General features: G+C 38.6%; 3 protein-coding genes and 1 long non-coding RNA gene across 5 annotated transcripts in view; all 4 read right to left on the reverse strand.

The window, feature by feature from the left end:
- Positions 1–8,588: 8,588 nt before the first annotated feature.
- Positions 8,589–22,109, reverse strand: part of LOC134665713 (vesicular glutamate transporter 1) — a 60,787-nt gene continuing 47,266 nt past the window's right edge. The window contains exon 13 of the mRNA XM_063522677.1: positions 8,589–8,757. The gene's annotated coding sequence lies outside the window, so the exon portion shown is untranslated. The remainder of the gene's footprint in view (positions 8,758–22,109) is intronic.
- LOC134665727 (E3 SUMO-protein ligase NSE2-like) lies at positions 8,755–14,229 on the reverse strand. Its single transcript, XM_063522700.1, has 5 exons — positions 13,901–14,229; positions 13,069–13,219; positions 12,050–12,099; positions 11,118–11,238; positions 8,755–10,796 (listed from the first exon to the last, which is right to left on the reverse strand). The coding sequence occupies exons 1-5, from the start codon at positions 14,087–14,089 to the stop codon at positions 10,657–10,659; spliced, it is 651 nt and encodes a 216-aa protein (XP_063378770.1). The 5' UTR covers positions 14,090–14,229; the 3' UTR covers positions 8,755–10,656.
- On the reverse strand, positions 16,158–19,298 carry LOC134665688 (probable RNA-binding protein 46). 2 transcript variants are annotated; one of them, XM_063522641.1, is made up of 4 exons: positions 18,431–19,298; positions 17,600–17,772; positions 17,022–17,229; positions 16,158–16,352 (listed from the first exon to the last, which is right to left on the reverse strand). In XM_063522641.1, the coding sequence occupies exons 1-4, from the start codon at positions 19,085–19,087 to the stop codon at positions 16,173–16,175; spliced, it is 1,218 nt and encodes a 405-aa protein (XP_063378711.1). In that variant the 5' UTR covers positions 19,088–19,298; the 3' UTR covers positions 16,158–16,172. The 2 variants fall into 2 exon arrangements, with proteins under 2 accessions (XP_063378711.1, XP_063378710.1); XM_063522640.1 differs by having other exon boundaries at positions 17,600–18,093.
- Positions 20,703–22,109, reverse strand: part of LOC134665750 (uncharacterized) — a 148,901-nt gene continuing 147,494 nt past the window's right edge. The window contains exon 2 of the long non-coding RNA XR_010098413.1: positions 20,703–21,234. This is a non-coding gene — a long non-coding RNA (uncharacterized LOC134665750). The remainder of the gene's footprint in view (positions 21,235–22,109) is intronic.

Below are 22,109 nucleotides of genomic sequence, written 5' to 3' on the forward strand. Positions count from 1 at the left end.
AAAATAATGTCATCAAATATGATCTTAGGCGAAAGAGTTTTTACCTATATCTGTTGTAACCAAACCCCGTTATCAATATTGCAAATATTGAATGGGTTTGAAAAGAAATATTTTAAATATTAACGACCACCGTTTTTTAAAAGAAAACACATTGTACTCTTTGCAAAGACATGCATTTATTATCATATAGCAATTAGAAATTACCACGCTCATGTTTAGGTCGCGACTTACTATGGAAACATACTTTGGGGTAGCGCTCGTTCAAAACTGCACAGTTATTATGCATTTTTTTTAAAGTTTTGTGCGAAAGTAACAAATAAGTTACCATTTCAAATTGTGTTTATTTTGTTTACTATTATTATTCTTCATGTGTAATTAGTTATTGTTGTTATACACTTAGCAAAAAATCTAGTCATAATTATGAATTGTTTTATCTTGATATCGATTTTATGAATTTTATTAGGAGGCACAGCACTTAATGTGACTTTTTAAGTGAATATCTCTCAAATAGTTTAAAATCACGGTAATTAACATTTGCCATCTTATAGGAAAACTTTGTATATCTAAGTCGTGCCACATATGTTTTTACACCGAAGCTAATGTGATATTCGTGCATACCTATTACCATTATACCTACTTAAGTACTACAAAACTAATGTTATCTTGAAAATTTCCAATATTGCGATATTTTTCCACGCGGAAAATTTTCTGAACCTTATCACATTGTTTGAGATATCGCGTTTTTTATTTTCCGGAAATTTCTCAGAACTTTTAGAAGTTTTTTTAACTTACCGCAACTTTCACATCTGTAAACGTGTACAGATATTGTTGATCACCTTTGTCGCTCAACTTTCACATCTGTAAACGTGTACAGATATTGTTGATCACCTTTGTCGCTCAACTTTCACATCTGTAAACGTGTACAGATATTGTTGATCACCTTTGTCGCTCAACTTTCACATCTGTAAACGTGTACAGATATTGTTGATCACCTTTGTCGCTCAACTTTCACATCTGTAAACGTGTACAGATATTGTTGATCACCTTTGTCGCTCAACTTTCACATCTGTAAACGTGTACAGATATTGTTGATCACCTTTGTCGCTCAACTTTCACATCTGTAAACGTGTACAGATATTGTTGATCACCTTTGTCGCTCAACTTTCACATCTGTAAACGTGTACAGATATTGTTGATCACCTTTGTCGCTCAGATGTATTTAATTGTGACTACAGCAATTTGAATTTAAAATAGACCTAGAATAGAATCTGAAGTATTTTATTACACATTAATGTTATTTTAGAGCATATATTCTAAACCTTAATCTAGAAAATCTTATAAGTTTAATTAAATTTATAAGATAAAGAACAATTTACTTATAAGAATAGTTTACATTCCTCTTTGCTATTTACATAATATATTATTGTATTTTAACTTAGAATCCAATTTTCCTAATTATAATTCTGCTTCATAGTGTAGTTATAATAAATAGATTATATTTTAATTTACGAGTTGGTGTAACTTAAAGGTTTTGTATATTTTTGTTTTAGTTTTTTTTTTTTTAACAATAACCCTTTGACCGCCTATCGTTCGTGGCGCGTCATAGTGAAACTAGTCGGAATGCTCGAAGGTTGATATTGGACTATAGCCGCGCGCGTCATCTTATTGGCGTTCAAACGGTTAAAATTTGTTTATTATTGACCTGCTACGCAAAATGTTCACGGTATTTAAACTGCAAAACCTAATTCAAGACCAAATAAAGTAAGAATGTTGCCACTGCAATAATTTGTTTGTAAAATAGTAAATTCCTTTTGATAAATAATCACGCTAAGAAAATTTATTTATTAGTGATTTTACTCCTACGATTTCAAAAAGTACTTTTATTTACTTATTTTTACATAAATAGAAGACACGCTAGTAAAAAGTGGTAACATTGTTTTACTTTTTTTGGTCTTGAATTACGTTTTGCAGTATGGGGTAAAATGTTCACGTTGTGGTGTTGTAGAAAAGATCTATAGAAAGAGCATAACACGTTTTGAGTTGCAACAATTCTGTAAAATATTATTAAATAAAAAAAGGTACAAATATTGAGCTTACATCCAAATATTATGTAAGTTATAAGCAAGATCAAGTGGGGTATAGTAGAAACTTTCTAAATAATATACTGATGATCCCTTAAGTGCATAGAGTTAAACCAAGAAAAGTCTGCAGAAATTTCGATAGCCCACGCAGTGCAAGTGTTATTTTAGACGTAAGACATAAGAATGATTTATATGAAAACACGTATTTCCATCTGCCCGGCGAGGACAAATGGGAATACACCAAAATACCTCTTTAAAAAAAAACTCAGTACAGGGACTCGTAAATTGAAGTATGAAGCAAACCACACAAAACGACAGCAATACACATAAAATACTCAAAGTACAATATTATCAAATAATGCATTGTATTTGTATAAGAATATATTCATATTGTATAAGATGTGTAAAGTTAAAGAAAAATTCGTGCTTCGAATGTCAGCTACAGATGGCGCTGTACGGCTCCTTACATTATGTAGTAGGTAACTGCAGCGACGGAATATACAGTCAGCAGCAGAAGTCGCTATACACTCCAGGTGCTCAAAGAGAGGTAAACGTTTAAACTGTCAAAAAGTTGTTGACTGTCATGGTAGTATTTACTTGTGAGCGCTCAACGTGTCACAAATATGTTAACAGTCGCTATTCATTAATTTCCACACTTACAACAAGTCATTGATACCTTAGCTGTCAAAAAACCAATGGTATCTAAGCGGTCAACGTGTCAAATATATCTGAACAATATGGAAAAATAGACTTTAAAGCATACAAGTATGGTCGAATATTGAATAAAAGATAGCCATGCTAATTTCAGGTTTGCGTTTTGACAATCATCGAAAGCAGTACAGTCTTGTCATCACATACATCTATCTCACGTTTTGCCCTTCAACCATTTGACAGGAGCCTCTCGGTCAACTTACTGCAAACTATTTCTTTTAACAGAATCGTCAAGACGAATGACACATAGCAAAAGCTAACTGAAGCCGAATTTAGAGCCAATTGTCAAGGCACGTCGTGGTCTCAGTAACAGGCGTTTGCTTTTCAAAGCGGAGACCGCGGGTTCAAATCTCAGTCGTACGCACCTAGAGATTATACAGCTTTTTGTTTTTTTTTTGGGTTTCATTTCTATTATTAATTTGTGTCTTCTGGTTTTATGTTAATTTCGCATTAGTTTATATAATTTTTGAAGATAATGTCACATGTAGCGTAGGTATGTACGACTTTCTATCAGGACGTTGTAGGTTTGAACCCGCAGTGGGCGTTACTTAGATTACTCCTGTGCGGAATGCCATTTGATATTTACTACTCAAAAATCACGTTTGTTGTATAGGAGCCCCCCTTAAATCTTTATTTTATTCTGTTTTTAGTATTTCTTGTTACTTATTATAGCGGCAACAGAAATACATAATTTGTGAGAATTTCAACTGTCTAGCTATCACGGTTCCTGAGATACAGCCTGGTGACAGACGGACGGACGGACGGATGGATTGACAGATGGACGGATAGCAGAGTCTTAGTAATAGGGTCCCGTTTTACCCTTTGGGTACGGAACCCTAAAAATGCTGGTCTCTTCGAAAACTGACTAAATTAAATTAAAGGATATGAAAACAATGCATTTTATTAATTTCAGACATCATGTTTCATAGTAACATTTATTGCTTAGGACCTACACAATCGATATCTAAATAGAAATAGTCTTAGTTTTATTTTTCAAAACGTTCGGGGTTCGATTCCCGAGCTGAGTACACATTTTTTTAAATGTATGAATGCAGTTTTTCGTGTTACTAAAATCGATGACATGATTCCTAAGAAGAGATCGGTGTATATCTTATAGTATCAGATTTTCCCATACTGGCCGATCTAAATGGGCCACCCTGTATAGTATATTTTAGTACAATAAGTGGGCTAAATAAATATATTAACATAGGTATATAATATGATCAACGGTTTGGAAGAACAGCCGCATATGACAGTTAAAATAAAAAAAACCGACCATTCTAGTAGAACCTACTTATTTATTGAATAAGTTTGACACTTAACGATAAAATACTTCTTTAAGAAAGGAGGTGTCAATTCGTAGTGCTACAGTATTTATTTTAAAGTTAAACAGATAAAATGTTGATGCTTAGTTACCATTGAAATAACAACTGCTTAGCAACTGGTGGCACCCTGGCTGCTGACGTACGTGATTGGCAGTGCGTGTAGGTATTAATGACAGCAGCTTGAATTTGATTGCTTAGTTACCACTGACTTTTTAACCCTTATTGTCATTGTGATTAAATAAGGGTGTATGTGTTAAAGAAAAACTCAGAAGTTAAGGTATTTGTGACGAACTGAAAGCCTACGTGAAAATGACATCTTAGATGTCCTTATTTTTGTGACGATTGAAGTGTATATGTTTTCTTGGACACCTTGCCCGCTCAGGTATATCTGCTGCTGACTGTACAGTCTGGCAAAAAAGAGTACCTAGATATTAAAAAGTGGCAACATTGTAGTGTCGTCCCTTTCAAACCAATCCATATAAGAAAACGGGACGACACTACCAGTGTTGCCACTTTTTAATTTCTACTCTTTTTTGCCAGACTGTATACACGGTGTAACATGAGTAAACCGAATAATTTTAACAGCGTATTCCTGATCATATTTAGAGACAAAAAAGTCATATAAACTTTTTTGAAATTCGCCTAGTTTCAGAGATATTATTAATTAAAAAAAGAACAATTTTTTTTTGTTACATGGTGTAAAAGGCCTTTTTGATGGTGATGTTGCTGCTATGGGACGTAGTCTAAATATCCTTATTGATAGATGTCAAAAAGTGACAAGTAACACTTTTAAAAAAGTAATAGGTTCTACGAAAAAAAAATGTAAAAACCAATTTTAAGTGACAAGTTTACCAATAACATTTATTTTTTATGTACAAATACATTCAAAAAATTGAAAAAACAAAACAAAGAAAAAATTTTTTTTTGGTGAAATTGACCTAAACTCATATTAAATTTTTTACTTCTTTTGACCTCAGAAATGCGTGGTTAGAATTATTCGGTTTCCTCATGTTACACCGTGTACAAAACGAAGCCCTTGGTAGTTATTTCTTTGACATCAAATACGGCCACGTGGCTGCACATATTTTGTTATACTTTACACCTCTACTACAATAAATATCTCTTTGGTATAGGTAAGTCAGCTTGATATGGCACTTTTTCAATTAATATTGCATCATAGTTTAGTGATACACTTAATTATTGATTAGTTTTAAGAATAGTCTCTTTAAAGCTAATATTGTATTAAAACATGGGCTAAGGGTGATCATCCACCAGAGAAGCGAGGTGGCATAGCAGTGTTCATATGACTAATGTCCATTTTAAATTTTAAATAACCAAATTTTTATTTAAATAATATTTTACATACTTTATTGGCCGAGCGAAGCGAAGGTGCGGCGTTTTTTCTCTACAGGTCGCATTACTCAATCTATTCTCGTGAAATTTTAGAAGCAAGTACAGTCTCCGATAATTTTTAAAATTGAGATAGGTACCTATATCTACAGTTCACGCTTAAAGGTATCTACTGTCACCGTATATAATTGGTTTTACATCATCTTCTTTCTCGCGTTATCCCGGCTTCTTGCCACGGCTCATCAGGACCCTGGGCTTTGCTGGGCACCTAATCCCAGAGAATTGACGTCTAATTGGTTTACAATTACATATAAAGATATGTTTGTTTAGCTATTAGAGAGTGGTACATAAGTACGTTAGTAGTTAGCAGGGCTCTGAAACCGTTCTCATTAGTCAAACCGGTTCCGTTAATTCGCCCGGGAACGAAAAGGATTTCGTTACCGTTTGCGGTTACCGGTTAAAGAACTGTTCTTTTGAGATAACGGTTTATGCCATATACGTTCTCATTTCGTTCTTGAGGAACGACGAAGCATCACGATTTGATGGATTTCTCTTACTACCTCGCTTAGTGTTGGTGGCTGTTCACCCTTAAGACATTAGATTAATTAAAACTTGTGCATTAGTATTAAGATTTAGAAATCCCAATAGTGCACTTATAGGTTGAAACGAAGCTTTGATATACACTAGTTATTTAATAACTTAGACAGTATTTAACTACATATTTATTAATTAATATATGAAAGGTTTTGTGCACCATTATATAAAGTCCATAGGTAGATGGTTCAATACAGTGATATTGTATAAGGAATATGGAATATTACTGCAATGTTCTGCCGCCAGAGGGCAGCACAGGCCTTAAACTGGTTTTTGACAAGTTTTCACTATGACATTGATGCATCAAGGCGGTTTGTTTATAGGTGGCCTACCGCGAAATGCGATTATCGAAATTTCGTTATCTGCCTCTCTATCGATCGAATAGAGAGGCAGACACCGAACTTTCGATTTTCGTGTTTCGCGGTAGGCCCTGTGATTGAGCTAGTGACGCCCTCTACGCAAAGTTTAGCGTTATATTCCCTATTGTAAAATTTTGGTGAAAAGTTCTGCGGGCCAAATGTAGACGCTATCAGTAATAAATGGCATTACTATTGACATTATATTGATCAGTGGCGTAGCTAGGGGGGGGGGGCGGCGGGGGCGGTCCGCCCCGGGTGTCACCCATTTAGGGGTGACACCCGACCGTGAACATCAGTAGTGCCACCTATAAAAATTCGTAAAATGAAAGCGATGGAGTAAATCCTGAGCTATTTAACAAAAATTACAATTAGTCTTTTTAAATATATTTTACAATTTTGATTGAATTTTGGGGTGACACCCACAATTTCCGCACCGGGTGCCACCCATGCTAGCTACGCCACTGATATTGATATATACCTTTGTGTTCCTTACGGCTCGGCCACGACATCGAGCGACTTGCGACGGCGGGAGCGATAACCATAGGTTGGAGCGTGACACAACGATAGGACCTTTCGCTCCAACCTATGGTTATGGTGGTGTGGTTATCGCCCCCGCCGTCGCAAGTCGCTCGATGTCGTGGCCGAGCCGAATGATGATGATGATGATTACTTACAGGCCGATTCGAACGTACATTGACATCAGAATTATATTTGAATCGTGTCAACTTAAGAGCAAATTGTTATCAGTACTGTCTATACCATAAGGGACACGGGGCCCGTGCCCAGGGCCCCCATCCTCAGGGGGCCCCGAAGGGCTGACAGTAACGCTACGTCTTACGTAGGCGAACAACGCGCGAACGCGGCGCGGCGCGGCGCGGCGAAAGCGGCCGCCGCCGCGCCGCGCCGCGCCGCGCCGCCTGACATTCGCGTGCAAATCGCGCCGCACCGCGTTCGCAACGAGATCGCTTACGTAGGACACTTCTATGGGCATCAAAGGATTGATTTCGCCGCGCCGCGCCGCGCCGCGTTCGCGCGTTGTTCGCCTACGTAAGACGTAGCGTTACAGTATATTTGATTACCAATAAAAAATTAAAGATCATAGCAGAAAAATGTTAGTATAATTCGCTTTTTTTACTTTCCAAAAGGGCCCAAATTCTCATGTCCCCAAGGGCCCCATGCAGCATAGTTTAAGACGGCTCTGATTGTTATATCTAGATTTAGAATCCCCGCTGAAATAAAACAATTCCATATTTTTCGCCTGTAGTTTGTAGTGTTCTATTCTAAATCATCTTCCTTTTGCCATGGCTCGTGGGGGGGGGGTCCGCTTGGCAACCAATTGTTGAACCCGAGAATTGGCGTAGGCACTCGTTTTTACCAAAATGTTGCCATATTTAACCCTGGCCCCGTAGACAACATGCCAATCGCTAACGGTCCGTAGCGAACGAAACGCAACTGTCACTGTCACACTAATATGGAAGAGTGATAAGAGACACAAAGCGATTCGATGCCGAAACGCAAGCGATTGACTTGGCTAGGCCGGCTGGTTTCTTCACCGGCTTTAATGCATATTTCATTTTTCTGGGTTTAAATCCAGGCCAGATTTACGCGTTAGTATATTATCGAGATCTAGTTTTAATGGTTAAATAAAACTATTGATAAATTGTGTTGCTTTTTATTTTCAAATTAACAACGACTACCTTATAAACTAATTATACTTAGTTAAAAATATGAATTAAGGTCAATCTGGCTAATTCCGTCATTAGGGTCTATTCCGTCCACGAGCGTAGGTATATTTCTTTGGTTTTCAATCGTAGGAAAAAAACATTTGCTTTTGATTGCTAAAACTAAATGCAATCGCTGCTTAGTCGATGAAATTATGAAATTTGTTCGTTGTTAGAGATAAACGCTAGTGGACGGAATAGTCCCTATGACGGAATTAGCCACATTTACCTTAGTGATAATAACTTTCGGTTGTCAATGCCGACTGTAACCATCATAGCATTAAGACCAAAGTGGACTACTGCATTTCCATATAAACGTACGGCTCGGCCACGACATTGCGCGACTGGCGGCGGCGGCGGCAACCATAGGTTCGAGGTAGACACAGCGATTTGACCTTTCGTTCCTACCTATGTTTGCCGCCGCCGCCGCCGCCGTCAGTCAATGTCGTGGCCGGTGTTCCTCTCGCAATGTCATTGACCGCCGGCACCATGCGCGAGACAGCAATATAATTACACGCGTGCGATAGAGATAAGAACAGGTTGGTCAATGTACAAAATTCTTCATGCTTCGTCCTTACTTCACATAGTATCATTTAATGTAACAGTCAGCAACACTCTTAACTGTCCATCTGTGGACCTTATGCCTTTTGTAATAAGGTTTACAAACTGTCAGTTACAGTGTGGGCGATGGCACAGAGAAAAAAACCGGGCAAGTGCGAGTCGGACTCGCGCACGAAGGGTTCCGTACCATAATGCAAAAAAAAAGGAAACGGTCACCCAACCAAGTACTGACCACTCCCGATGTTGCTTAACTTTGGTCAAAAGTCACGTTTGTTGTATGGGAGCCCCAAGGGCCCAACCTTTTTTGTTCTCTTTCACGACGCAGCAACTAGTATCATTTCTCTCACCTCGCTCTTTTAAAATGCCGTTTGTCAAAAAAGGACAACCATACTGTTGACAAGGCGGACTTCAAATCAAGTGTTGCCTTTCTTGATGCGCCCACCCTGTGTATGTGTGCGTAAAAGCGTATATGTGTGCTCTTTTAGGGATGTGAAAAGTCGATTTTAATCATGTTATATATCGATAAACGCTACACAGCGGAACGAAATTGCGATTAATTGAAGCTTCAATATCTTCGTTAAACATAAACATTATTGAAATGCTAATGGATAATGAATATATTATAATATAATAATATAATTCAATTATTGCGGAACACCTATTTTAGGAGGTATTTATGTATTTTAATTAAATATCTGAACTTTCCCTTGGTTCCCTGCTGGGGCGTGACTATAAAATTGTGATCTGATAACCACAATAAAGAATAAAAGCGTTTTTGGTCATTTTAGGTATCGTTAAGCCTTTGAAGTAAAATTAAAATTGCAAGAAATGTCGATAGTTTATCGATATGACTTTATCGACATGGCTACAGCAACGTGGGCCACATTGTTAATCGTACACTAAACAAAAGTGGCAACAGTGACAGCTCGCTGAGACTACGTCTATATATATATTATGTCTATGGGGAGCCCCATTTAAATCTTAATTTTATTCTGTTTTTAGTATTTGTTGTTATAGCGGCAACAGAAATACATCATCTGTGAAAATTTCAACTGTCTAGCTATCACGGTTCGTGAGATACAGCCTGGTGACAGACAGACGGACGGACAGCGAAGTCTTAGTAATAGGGTCCCGTTTTACCCTTTGGGTACGGAACTCTAAAAATACATAAGAGTGCTCACTCCACACATCAGTTTTAGTACCAAAACGACTATTATTTTCATAGTCGACATCTAGCATCGAGTAGCGGAATTATCAGTACTGCTACTTGACAATAGATTTTACAACAACAGAAAAATCTAATGCTCATCAATTTTGAGCTCATATTATAACCAGATTAACCGGAACTCCTTTTGCTTTTAATTTTAGTTGTAAATTGTTGTTCAAATACAATTTTCGCGAGTCGCGACATTAGAGAATTCTAGTTCTACTTGAGTAGCGGTACTGATAATTCTGCTACTCGATGCTAGATGTAGACTAGAGATGCAACGGATAGTTGTTTGGCCGGATACCGGATATTCGGCCTGACTATCGGCCGAATATCCGGTATTTGGCCGCCGAATATTCGGCCAGCGGAACTATACCTATATTTCGATTTTTCAGGGGCGCATTCTGCAGGTTTGACCTGTTTCCTAGTAAACGTTCGCGCGGACTCATTTCTAGGTTCGAAATGAGTGCGCGTGCAAGTCAGTGGAATGATTAAATTGTTTTTAAATAGTAAACAAGTACGATTATGACCGTGTCTGTTTCTTAAATCCAATTTTTTTACTCCGAAATCAAGCAACGTTACTATCACTATCCGGCCGGATAATAGGTCACTATCCGAATCCGGCCGGATAGTAAAATAATGGCCGGATACCGGATAGTAACCGGATATCCGGTGCATCTCTAATGTAGACTATGAAAATAATAGTCTTGTGGCCGCAAGCGAGAGGTTCGCGGGCCGCATGCTGTTCTAGATGGTGTCATCTAATGCGAGGGGGTCGCCGCCCTGTATCATGGTGGAGTGAGCGTCCAAGGTCAGGCGGAACTTCAGCTCCTCGTCGGACTCCAGGTGGTGGGACTCCACGGGCTGCTTGTTGCCGCACCCGACCACTGGAAACAAAAAACAAAATGGCACATTACATTGGGATCAATTTTACCCACTTCCACGGGTCGAGACTTGGGGGGCCGATCGACAGGGCATAGCTATGGTTAACTTTTTGAACGCCAAACGGCGCACCTATTTGCCGTGACGCCACGAGATGAATGGTTTTGTGAATAAATAATGCCAACTTAAAAGTGGGGTGTTTTTCAGTACATTTTCATCAACAAAATGATTGACGTCAAATGCCGTCTTTGGCGCTGAAATCACGATTTCGCGTTGACGTCAATTGCCGTAACGTCGTTGGGGTTCAAAAGGTTAAGCAATATTACCTGGACACTTGGTTCTTCGGTTCACGCTTAGCAGCTGCATGATCGAGGCCCGTTCGTACACGTGGTTGCACAGGCGGTTCCGGACTGGATCCTCTATGGGCTTCTTGGTTATTGGATCAATCTGTAAATAAACAAAATGTTTATTATAGAAGTTGATTCCAAAAAAAAACCGGGCAAGTGCGAGTCGGACTCGCGCACGAAGGGTTCCGTACCATAATGCAAAAAAAAAAACGGTCACCCATCCAAGTACTGACCACTCCCGACGTTGCTTAACTTTGGTCAAAAATCACGTTTGTTGCATGGGAGCCCCATTTCAATCTTTATTTTATTCTGTTTTTAGTATTTGTTGTTATAGCGGCAACAGAAATACATCATCTGTGAAAATTTCAACTGTCTAGCTATCACGGTTCGTGAGATACAGCCTGGTGACAGACGGACGGACGGACGGACAGCGAAGTCTTAGTAATAGGGTCCCGTTTTACCCTTTGGGTACGGAACCCTAAAAACTCAGTTGGGTTTGACCCCGCAACTTTCAGATTGAAAGTCGCAGGCGCTAGGGAGCGCTGCCTCCAAAATAATGTAACCCTCGTGTATGAATGAGATAGATATTTCCTGTGTGTATATATTTATTACATTATGTACATTTTTGAGGTTACTGTGGGACTGGATCAATTTGTGTATTTTTCCCTTAAATATTTATTTATTTATGGGATGGGTCTTATCCTTGCTCCAGTAGGCTTAGCACAGGAACCCAGCGACAGTATCTCGCCCGCAAAAAACGACTATCTGTTACACTCTAATACCGTTAGAAAAAGACGTGTAGATATCTCGCGCGCGAGATACTGTGGTGGCGAACCTGTGCTAAGCCAACAGATATTCGATAAGACAGATGCATGCAGAATGCTGTAAAATTGAATAAAGTACCTACTTACCATTCTATTGTCAGATTCAGTAATAGCTAAGTCAGATTCTTCTAAGTTACCTGAAAAAGTTAAAGGAATTGAATAAGTTGTTTAAAAAGCAGATTGAAACCCTAATGTGCTAGGATTATAGGCTTAGGACTATGCTCCTTATACAAGTACTAATCATCCTGCTTTTTTAGTAAACTGACAGATTTTTCAGACAATTTGGGGCAATGGAACGGTCGTATTGGTTCTCTCTCTCTCTCTAGCCTTTTTCTACCCTTCGGGTGTAGGCCTCCTTCATTTTACGCCATTTGTCACGGTCTTTTGCAACCTGGAGCCACTTCTTCCCCGCAGTCCTTTTGATGTCGTCGTCCCAACGCATCTTGGGTCTACTTTGGGGACGCTCTTCCCCCCATGGTCGCCACTCAAGTAGTCGTTTACTCCACGAGTCGGTCTTTCTTGCTATATGACCCGCCCATTCCCACTTCAAATTTGCTACGCGTTTCACAACATCCGTGACCTTGCTCTGCTGCGTATTGGTTATCTGGGACATAAAACTTCTGGCCAAAGGGTGTCGTATTTTAGAAGTTCAGGGCCTGCTAATTCCGACACAAGAGCAGACAATTCAATGGAACGTTTCATGCGGCCAAGTGCGAGTCGGACTCACGGTTCATGAGTTACAGCCTGGTGACAGACAGACGGACAGCAGAGTCTTAGTAATAGGGTCTCGTTTTTACCCTTTGGGTACAGATAAATAAAAACAGTGACTATAGTTCGTTTTTTTTTAGCATTAGAAAGAACTTGCAAGAAGGTAAGCGATCATAACATGTCTTTTAATTGAAAAACGCTTTTTAAAAATCAAACATGATTACTTATGAAAGCAGAAGAATATAAATGATCGTATTAAATTCATAATTGTTACATATATGCCGTAACTTATTTTTAAAATATGTTTTTCAATTAAAAGACACATCAAGATTGTTTACCTTATTTCTAATGCTAATAAAAACGAACTATAGTAAACCCTATTGTAAACATCAACTTACTCTTGGTATCCTTCATCCCCCGCTGCACCCTCTTGTTCATTTCCACCATATAGGGGTGCTTGGATATGTTGAGTCTCTTGTTCGCCAAGCTTATGAGGTACTGGCTAAACTTATCTTGGAGGGAGTCCACATTTGATGCATCTGTTTCTTCCTGTGAACATGACATGAGTATTATATGAGTTTACAGTTTTACTCCCATATTTAACCCTTTATAGGACACAATAAGATATTATAAGGAATAAAAAACCGGCCAAGTGCGATTTGGACTAGCGCATGAAGCGTTCCGTACCACATATGCAAAAAACGGCAAAAAAAATTTGTTTGTTGTACGGGAGCCCCACTTAAATATTCATTATATTCTGTATTTAGTATTTGTTGTTATAGCGTCAACAGACATACATTATCTGTGAAAGTGTCAACTGCCTAGCTATCAGGATTCATGAGATACAGCCTGGTGACAGACAGACGGATGGTAGAGTCTTAGTAATAGAGTCCCGTTTTTACCCTTTCGGTACGGAACCCTAAAAATCACATGCTTAGGAAAGAACTGCATAAGCTTGTACAGTTACCAACAAATATCAAGCTAGCAGAGGGGTCAAAAAATAAAACAGTGTCAACGGTACCAGCCGTGGCTCACTCCGCGATTTCGTCGCTTTGCAACAGCTAGCTACAAGTACATCTGTTCCAGACCAATTTTGGTGGCTAGCCATGAGCCGCGTGTGGCGCTGTCGCCACCTAGCGGCCGTATCTGTCCTGATCGTAACAGACGCGTTTTGTTAGAGAGAGAGTCTTCTGTAACTAGTACTATTATTTATTCTATGACGGTACATACTTCTGCCTTCGCCAACGCCTGTTTAGCCACATCCTCCTGTGCTTCCAGCATGCAATAGTCCTCCACATAAGACTTCAACTTCGCAAATTCTTCTTCTTTATCCTCGTCCAGATATTTGGTGATGTTGTCCGAGCAGAGATAGAGACTTGTCATACATTGCTTACGGAGTTCCGCGAGGTTTGTGTCCATCGTTTACCGGTATAGGCTGTTGTGTAGATACACACGGAGTGTATGGGACAAGAGATTTTTGTTATGTAATAATAGCGCACTACTTAACTTTTAAACAAATAAATAACAGAGGGAAACAATTAACAAGCAACAACGGCAAAGTGCGGCAACGGTAACAACTGTCAGTGTCACTGTCACCATTCAAGTTTTTTTTTAATTCTTCCTCCTGAACAGGCCAAGACCATAGTAGTAGCTATAGTTGGCCAAGCAAATCTTGTCAGTAGAAAAAGGCGGCAAGTTTGAAAAATGTAGGCGCGAAGGGATATAGTTTTATAGAATTTGAATTTCGCATCTTTTGCTACCGACAAGATTTGATTGACAATCTATATCTAGTCTTCGATAAGATTTAGGCAAGCAAGAGACTTATATAAATAGGCAAGATTAAAGTAGCCAGCATTTCCTTTGTCTTTGCCAGCATAGAAGAAAGATGCCAAAATTATAACTATAGGTGACAACTCGGAGTAATTAACAACGGAGACGCCATGTCTAAAATTTTCGGTACAAAATAGTCTGCCGTTTTTTGCGGGGGAGGGGAACATCAAATGTATAGGTACGTCATGTCAGATAAACGTCAGTCCATACATATGGTTGACCATTGGCCGCCTATTTTCGACAGAGGGGAATGCCTGTTAATGGCGGCTCCATTGTTAATTACTCCGAGGGTGACAATAAAATCTTTTTTTTCTAAATCGCAACATTTTTATTACTATCCAATTAAAAGCCACTTGCGCCAGTAGAACAAGGCGGCAAATTTAAAATGTGTAGAGGCCAACATCTATTCTGTCCTCCACTTGTTCTGAGAGGCCCTTTGGTGGCCGAATTACGCATAATACTATTGGGGCGCGAGGCCCGTCGTCGCCTACACATTCTAGCTATATTTAAATTGACTGCATTTGCAGAAAAGTGCGGTAAATTTAAGTAAAGGCTTAAGAGCTGATAAGAGTAAGATATGCACAGCCCGTTCGACTTGCAGGCAGGCCTACGCTTATTCTGTACCATCTTGAAATGGCGGTAGGCTGCTATGTGATGATAATACATTCCTATTATTATCGTTCAGATTCATTAGTAGAAAAATAGTCTAAACTTAGGCCTACCACGAACACCGAAGCTGGCAAATTGCGGGCATATTTTTTACTCAAATTATAGGCTTCGGCAGTTTGAGAACTTCGTTGTTCGCGGTAGGCCCTCAGAATTTTGAAAGAGTCCAAAGAAAAAATAGAAGCACAGGTAAATTTCCGTGGACTCTTTCTGGGATTTAAGAAAAAGTTAAAGAAAGAAAAATACTGCCTCAGTTCCAAATATGTTTATTTAAGTAACTAGTCCTTTAAACCTAACGTTAAATATATTGCTACTTTTCTCTGAATATACTTCGGTATAAGCACAAGTAAGTAGTAACAGGCGACTTTACAGTACGTAAATAATGCCTATCTATAAATATCTTCATTAATGACAACAATGAATCAACAGTCTTAAATCTAAGGTGAGAAATGCTATGTCAAGTAACATATGGTTAGAAAACTTAATAAAGTTATCAAAACAGACATTTTAAATAGCTGAAAATAAAGCAGAATACAAAATAACCATATTTTGTTTCTACTTCATCTTCCATTTAAAATGCCGTTTAAAAAAAAAACAATCTAAAAGTAACATGTTTAGAAAACTTAGGAAAGTTATCAAAACAATCATTTTAAATGGTTGAAAGTTTAAAGCGGAATACAAAATGGCCACATTTTGTTTCTACTTTATCAATTTTATCATCCATTTAAAATGCAGTTTAAAAAAAGCAATCGAAAATCTGCAATTATGCGTCGAAACAGGTCAGAAAAAAAAAACAATTGAGATCTCTCAAAAGGTAATCAACTGTCAAGTCCAAACAAATATCTCGTCTTACTAACTATAAAATAAACTAAGTCAAACATTCAACAACGCGTTCATATTTCATATATGTATTATACATAAGTGAAATTAAATCTTATTAGTTCAGAATAAGATCGAAATTTCTTTATACACCTTGAAAATTGAACCTCCATAAAAACTGAACACTTCATGTCAGCCTCATGTTATCAAAGATGTGGTATAAACTAGGGACGGTGGCGGTCATTGGTGGTGGTCGAGCGTAAAGCGGGTATTCATAAGCCATGTTGTACGTTGGTACAGGCTGTACTAGTGGTGGGTACACTGGTACGGGGGTAGCAGTGGACCGGTCGACGTTCGCGCGCAGTGCCTGTAAAAATAAAGTTAATATTACGCATCTAAATTACGATAAATCACTAGATTCTAATATATAGCTGGTCAATCAGATCTTGCCAGTAGAAAAAGGCGTCAAATTTGAAAAATGAAGGTGCGAAGGGATATCGCTATAGAAATTTGAATTTCGCGCCTTTTTTTTACTGACAAGATTTGCTTGACCAGCTTTACATGGTATACATGCACTTCTGTTTTTTAATGAAAAATTAAGTATAAGAAAAGTATATTATATGAATAGAATCATGAATGCAGACCATGATATTGAAACAATTACAATTATTCTATACAAATTTTCCAAATGAAAGGCACGAAAATTTAACCTTGGAGTTACCCCATAATGTATGAATCTGTACAGCGCCATTTACGTTAGCTGTCAAATATGACGATGAAGCACAATTTTTTTGATCTCATCTAATACCTACCTTCTAAGCTCATAGTCCTAGCTAGAGTACTTTTATTCAGTTTGACGAAACTATTTTATTTGATTTTAAATCAATATAAACTACTCCATTTCATACACTATAGGTTCAAATTTCAATAGCAAATTTTGTATGGCTATTTGTTGCAAAGATAAATATTTTGCTATAAAGGACAAGTAAAAAAAAAAATGATTTGAAAAACAAAATAAATTAAGAATGGAACTTACCTTAATACATTGCAACGCAATCTCCGCAGCCTCCACCCTAGCCTGTACGGCGGTGAAGCAAGCTCTCGTCACGAATGGCCCCACAGGAGTGGGCACAGACAGCAGCGGCAGGCCCACTTGTGGGAGATCGATATGGCATACCCACATCACTGCTCCATTCGGGTCTACGAACTGCTGGTAGGTGTAGTTCGGTGACGCCCAGGAATATCTGAAAGTGTGAATAAAGTTTTAGTTTGTTGCTCAGTCATAGCTGAACAGATGTGGATAATTCTTTTTTGGCACAAATAAGATAGGGAAAATTAGTATAACGGAATAAGTTACTGGAATTTGAAATTAAGCAGAATTTCACCCAAATCTAACCTTTAGGCTTCATAGAGAAATCGACATGAGAAAGTATTTATCAAAAACAATATTAAAGAAATCTGGAATCAAATTAGAATCTTATTGCATAGGTATAAGCTCCAAAATCCAATGTTAAGTTTGTACAAACAGCAACACAACTGTATATAGGTGGACCTTATTACAAAATGCATAAGGTCCATCAATTTACAGTTAACAGTGTGGGTGATGGTACTTACGTTTTACACATAGCATCAAGCTTAGCTGGAGCCAACATGTAGTTATCCTTCAATGCCACACTCCTGTAGCTCGAAGCCTCTTCCCCCGGAGACCCACAAACAGAGTCCGCAGCACATCCGGAGCTGATGCCCTCGTCTTCCTTCCCGTTCTCATATTCCCGCTTGTCAAAGTGCTGTTTGTAAAGCAACAAAGTCTGTGTCAAGTCCATATTATGATTAAATTTCGCATTGCCTTTATTCGATTTCTGTATTCTATACAACTCTCGGTCAACGGGCTTAGCCCATTTAATTTCTATCGTGCTGCCTTCAACCTCGGCCCTTTGTAACTTCGCCATCGCAAGTTCAGCTTGTTCCCTTTCAAAGAAATGTATGAAAGCGTAGTCATACATTTTCTTAACGCGCTCCACCTTAGCATTGATGGTGGTTTCGAACAGATTTTGAATTGTATCAGGAGTTGTACTGATAAGAAAATTACGTACGTACAGTACTTTCACCTGGAACGCAAAGCGGCATGTAAGAAATGGCAGAGCAGCAAAAGCTGTGACCATGCAATTGTTAATTTGAGTCTCTGAAAAGCTACTTTCTATTTAGAAAACTACCGCGCAAATAACTCACGAAACATCTCACCTACAGTCACCATCAGATATTTATCGGAGCGCCCAAGATAACACTAGTATTGTCAAGGCGTTACGACTGCGTGTTCAGATATTTATGAGCACCTCGGCCGCTCAGATTGGGGAGACTGTACAAAGTAATTACGTCAGCAAACTTCAAAATGTAACGATTGCATAGCCAAGAAAAACAATTCGCAAACGCAAAAGAAAAGCTTACCTTCTTCATCAGCTCGTCATCAATGTCTGGTTCAGGCTCGGCCCAGTCCAGCATCACATCTTGGTCCCAAAGCTTCACGCAGCCCGGCACGAGGGCCCGACGTGCCATGGCTGCCGCGCGATGCGAAGAAAACTCTACAAACGCAAACCCTCTGTTCTTCCTCCTATCGAAGCAGTTCTTGTATAAAATCACGTCTACAATCCCGGTCACTTTCTTCGAGAGCTCTTCGTAAACTTCTTCCTTAGTTTTAGTTTGAGGGATACCGCCTAGGAACAGTCTGCAGTTGTCCACGGATTTAACGACGCCGATGTGCCGGCCCGGTCTGATCTCATACCCGTTCAGCTCTCTGATGGCGGCAGCGGCGTCTTCTCGCCTTGTGTACGTCACGAACGCGTACCCTCGGTTGGAGCCGCTGAAATCCATCATGAGCCTCATCTCGTAGATCTTCCCAAGCCTCGAGAAGATCGGAACCAGCTCGTCTTCGAAGATCTGCCGCGGGAGTTTACCGACGAAAACTTCGCAGCCCTTCGGAGGCGGCGGGCCGGTCCAGCCAGGCGGTGGACCGAACTTCCTCTGTCCATTCTCCTGTACTATATCATACCCGGTCTTCTCACGCAGTTCCAATAGTTTATAAGTAATAATTTTATCCTGGTCCATAGTTAAAGTTATTTTTTGAAAAGTTTAGCGCGTTGTAATCGACTGCGCGGCGCGCGAGAAAAGGCGGCGCGTCAAAGTGTCGGCTCCCTTTATACTTTGCCGAAAAGAGGCCGCCCGGGTGTGACGTCACAGGCGGTTTGGCGGTTGCAATGAAACATTTCAAGTATTATTTAATGTTATTCTGCAATATTTTGATATTTAAACAAAAGATAAATTATTCAAAACAGTTTTTAATAAGTATACGCTATTTTAAACCAATATTTCTAAGTATTCTTTAAGTAAACTAATTAATTAAGTAAGATTTTGAAAGACAATGCAACGTAAATGACCGACGTAACTTGAACTACTTTTAAAATTTAATTCGAAGATTTTTATTAGAATTTCGGATAGATTTTGTAATTAAATTACCTACTGGTTTCATAATTTAATAACTTAGTGCCGACAAAACTACGAAACTCTAATTCAAATTAAATTAAACGTAAGTGTAGGTAGAAAAACAAGTTTTGCAAAATCGTAGGAAAAATATATTGAGTTCTATATTTATAATTAATTTAACATTATATTTATTAACATTTCTAAGTTGTTTTCTGCAATTTTTATTGCAGGTAAAAATATATGTTGGGTGGACATGAGCGATATCTAATTTCACTTCCACTGCTGTCTCAAAACATCACAAATAAATTTTGGCATGAAAATGAGAATTTAATTCGTATTTTGATTTAAGTAATTGTTTGTTCTAATGCTTGTTATTAAATAAGAGTTTGTTATATTACAATTAGTTTATATGGAAATTTAATGCGACATGGTTGCATGATTTGGTGACACCAGCGTTCACTAGATGGCGCTGTAATAAATAATATTATATATCGCATTTTGAGTTTTATAAATACATATGTAATAGGGATTATTACGCCAAACTCAGCATAGGGGGCGCACTAGCACAAACAGAGGGCTACCGCGAAACACGAAAAAAGAAAGTTCGTTATCTGGCTCTCTATCAGTCTTACATATTCGAGCGATAGAGAGGCAGATATATAACGTAATTTCGATTTTCACGTTTCGCGGCAGGCCCTCTGTAAACAAACCGCCTTATTGCATCAATGTCATATTTATTCCTTACGAATTATCCGTGAAAACTTGTCAAAAAACTGGTTTAAAAGGGTGGTTTATTCCATCTGTCCAATGTAATTGCGTCTCACTCTCTCATTAAACAAAATGTAAGACAAAATATACATTGGACAGGTGCAATATCACCCTCTATGGTTTACGATAAGTTGCACTCTGGCGGCAGAACATTGCAGTATTAAAAAACCGGACAAGTGCGAGTCGGACTCGCCCACCGAGGGTTCCGTACTTCTTAGTATTTGTTGTTACAGCGGCAACAGAAATACATCATCTGTGAAAATTTCAACTGTCTATCTATCACACACAGTGGGATCGTAGTAATAGGGTCCCGTCTTTTACCCTTTGGGTACGGAACCCTAAAAACAAGAATTTGACACAATTTTAAGGATTGTCAGGGCAACTTATGCTGGCGCCATCTTACCGACCAACCCCATTATTAGTATGTAGATATTTTTTAGGGTTTATGAATAAATAAGTGAAAAAACATAAGTTTCCATAAAATTCTTTAATTTCTCAACGCACGGCACACAAAATTATTTACATCAATAATATGTATTTCCATTTCCATTACACTTGACATAATTATATTCTTACAAAATATCACATTTAATTTATATGCAGATCATTGGAGTCTCTAAAGTAAGGACGCTAAGCACGAAGCATATCGTACATTGACCCGCCTGCTCCTATCTCTATCTCGAATAAATTATATTGCTGTCCGCCGGCGGTTAATGACACTGTGCGAGCGGGACAGCATTATAATTATTTGCGTGTGATAGAGATTAGGAACAGGAGGAATGTATAAAATGCTTCTTGCTTCGTTACTTTATATCTGAACTTACGCTGGGCTCGTTTCTTCAATACAAGCGGACGTCTCTTTTTAACTCCTTTTATTAGAAAGAGATATCCGCTTGTTATTGTATAAGTAACAATTAAAAGCTTTCACGAAACCAGCTGTGTGATTGTTTCCATACTTCATTCCATTAAGAATACTTTGTATAAAATAAGTCAATACAGATGTACTCGTAGTGCATAATTATTTTCCATCGTATTTTCTCGGAAACGCTCGTATTTCTCATGCTACTTCAGCCAACCTCAGTACTTTTTGTACCGAGACTGACTGAAATAGCAAGACATGCTCGTACGTTTCCGTGAAAATACTAAAAAAATAATTATGCACTACATCTGTAACAAATAGCGAAATCAACACGTTCGACGTGTTGCCTCCCTGTCACACTTACGAACGAATTTACAGGTGCGACAGAGACGCAACACGTCGTACGTGGTTCGCGGTAGGCCCTCAGAGATAAGCAAACAAACAACTGTCAACTACCGTACAAAGTTGCGTTTCTTACTTCTGTACATAGATGGCGCCACATTTAAATTCCAAGGCGGCAGTGAAGAAATTTAAATGCTATTTTTTGCGGAACTTCAATAACATACAACATAAAAATACCTATAATTGTCTCCAGGCAAAAGGTACCCCCTTGTTAGTTGTCAATAAGAACGGTTTGTCATTGCAGTGATACCTTTTGCCTCGCAACGACACATTTTGATGGGACGGAAATATAAGTGTCAGTTTAGTAAAATAGGAACCAGACTTAAGCTTACGTCAGCTTAAAATTAAACTTAACTAAAATAAAAGGAATACAAAACTCAGAGGGTTAAAACATTGTAAAAGAGTAGTCTAATCTAACAAAATAATTGTGAACGTTTGACAGCTGAAGCAGATGGCGCTGTGTGGCACCATGTTTTGTGGCAAATGGTAGTGTCAAACTTAAACTTTTGACAACCGGAGTTGCCGCATGATGTAGTCAGCAGCAGAAGTTGCTAAGCGGGCGAGGTGTTCAAAATGATCTTGACGCGACTTTATTGTTAAGAGAATAAGAGCGTGTCA

The sequence above is a fragment of the Cydia fagiglandana genome, chromosome 7, assembly GCF_963556715.1.
Source record: "Cydia fagiglandana chromosome 7, ilCydFagi1.1, whole genome shotgun sequence".
NCBI lineage: Eukaryota > Metazoa > Arthropoda > Insecta > Lepidoptera > Tortricidae > Cydia > Cydia fagiglandana.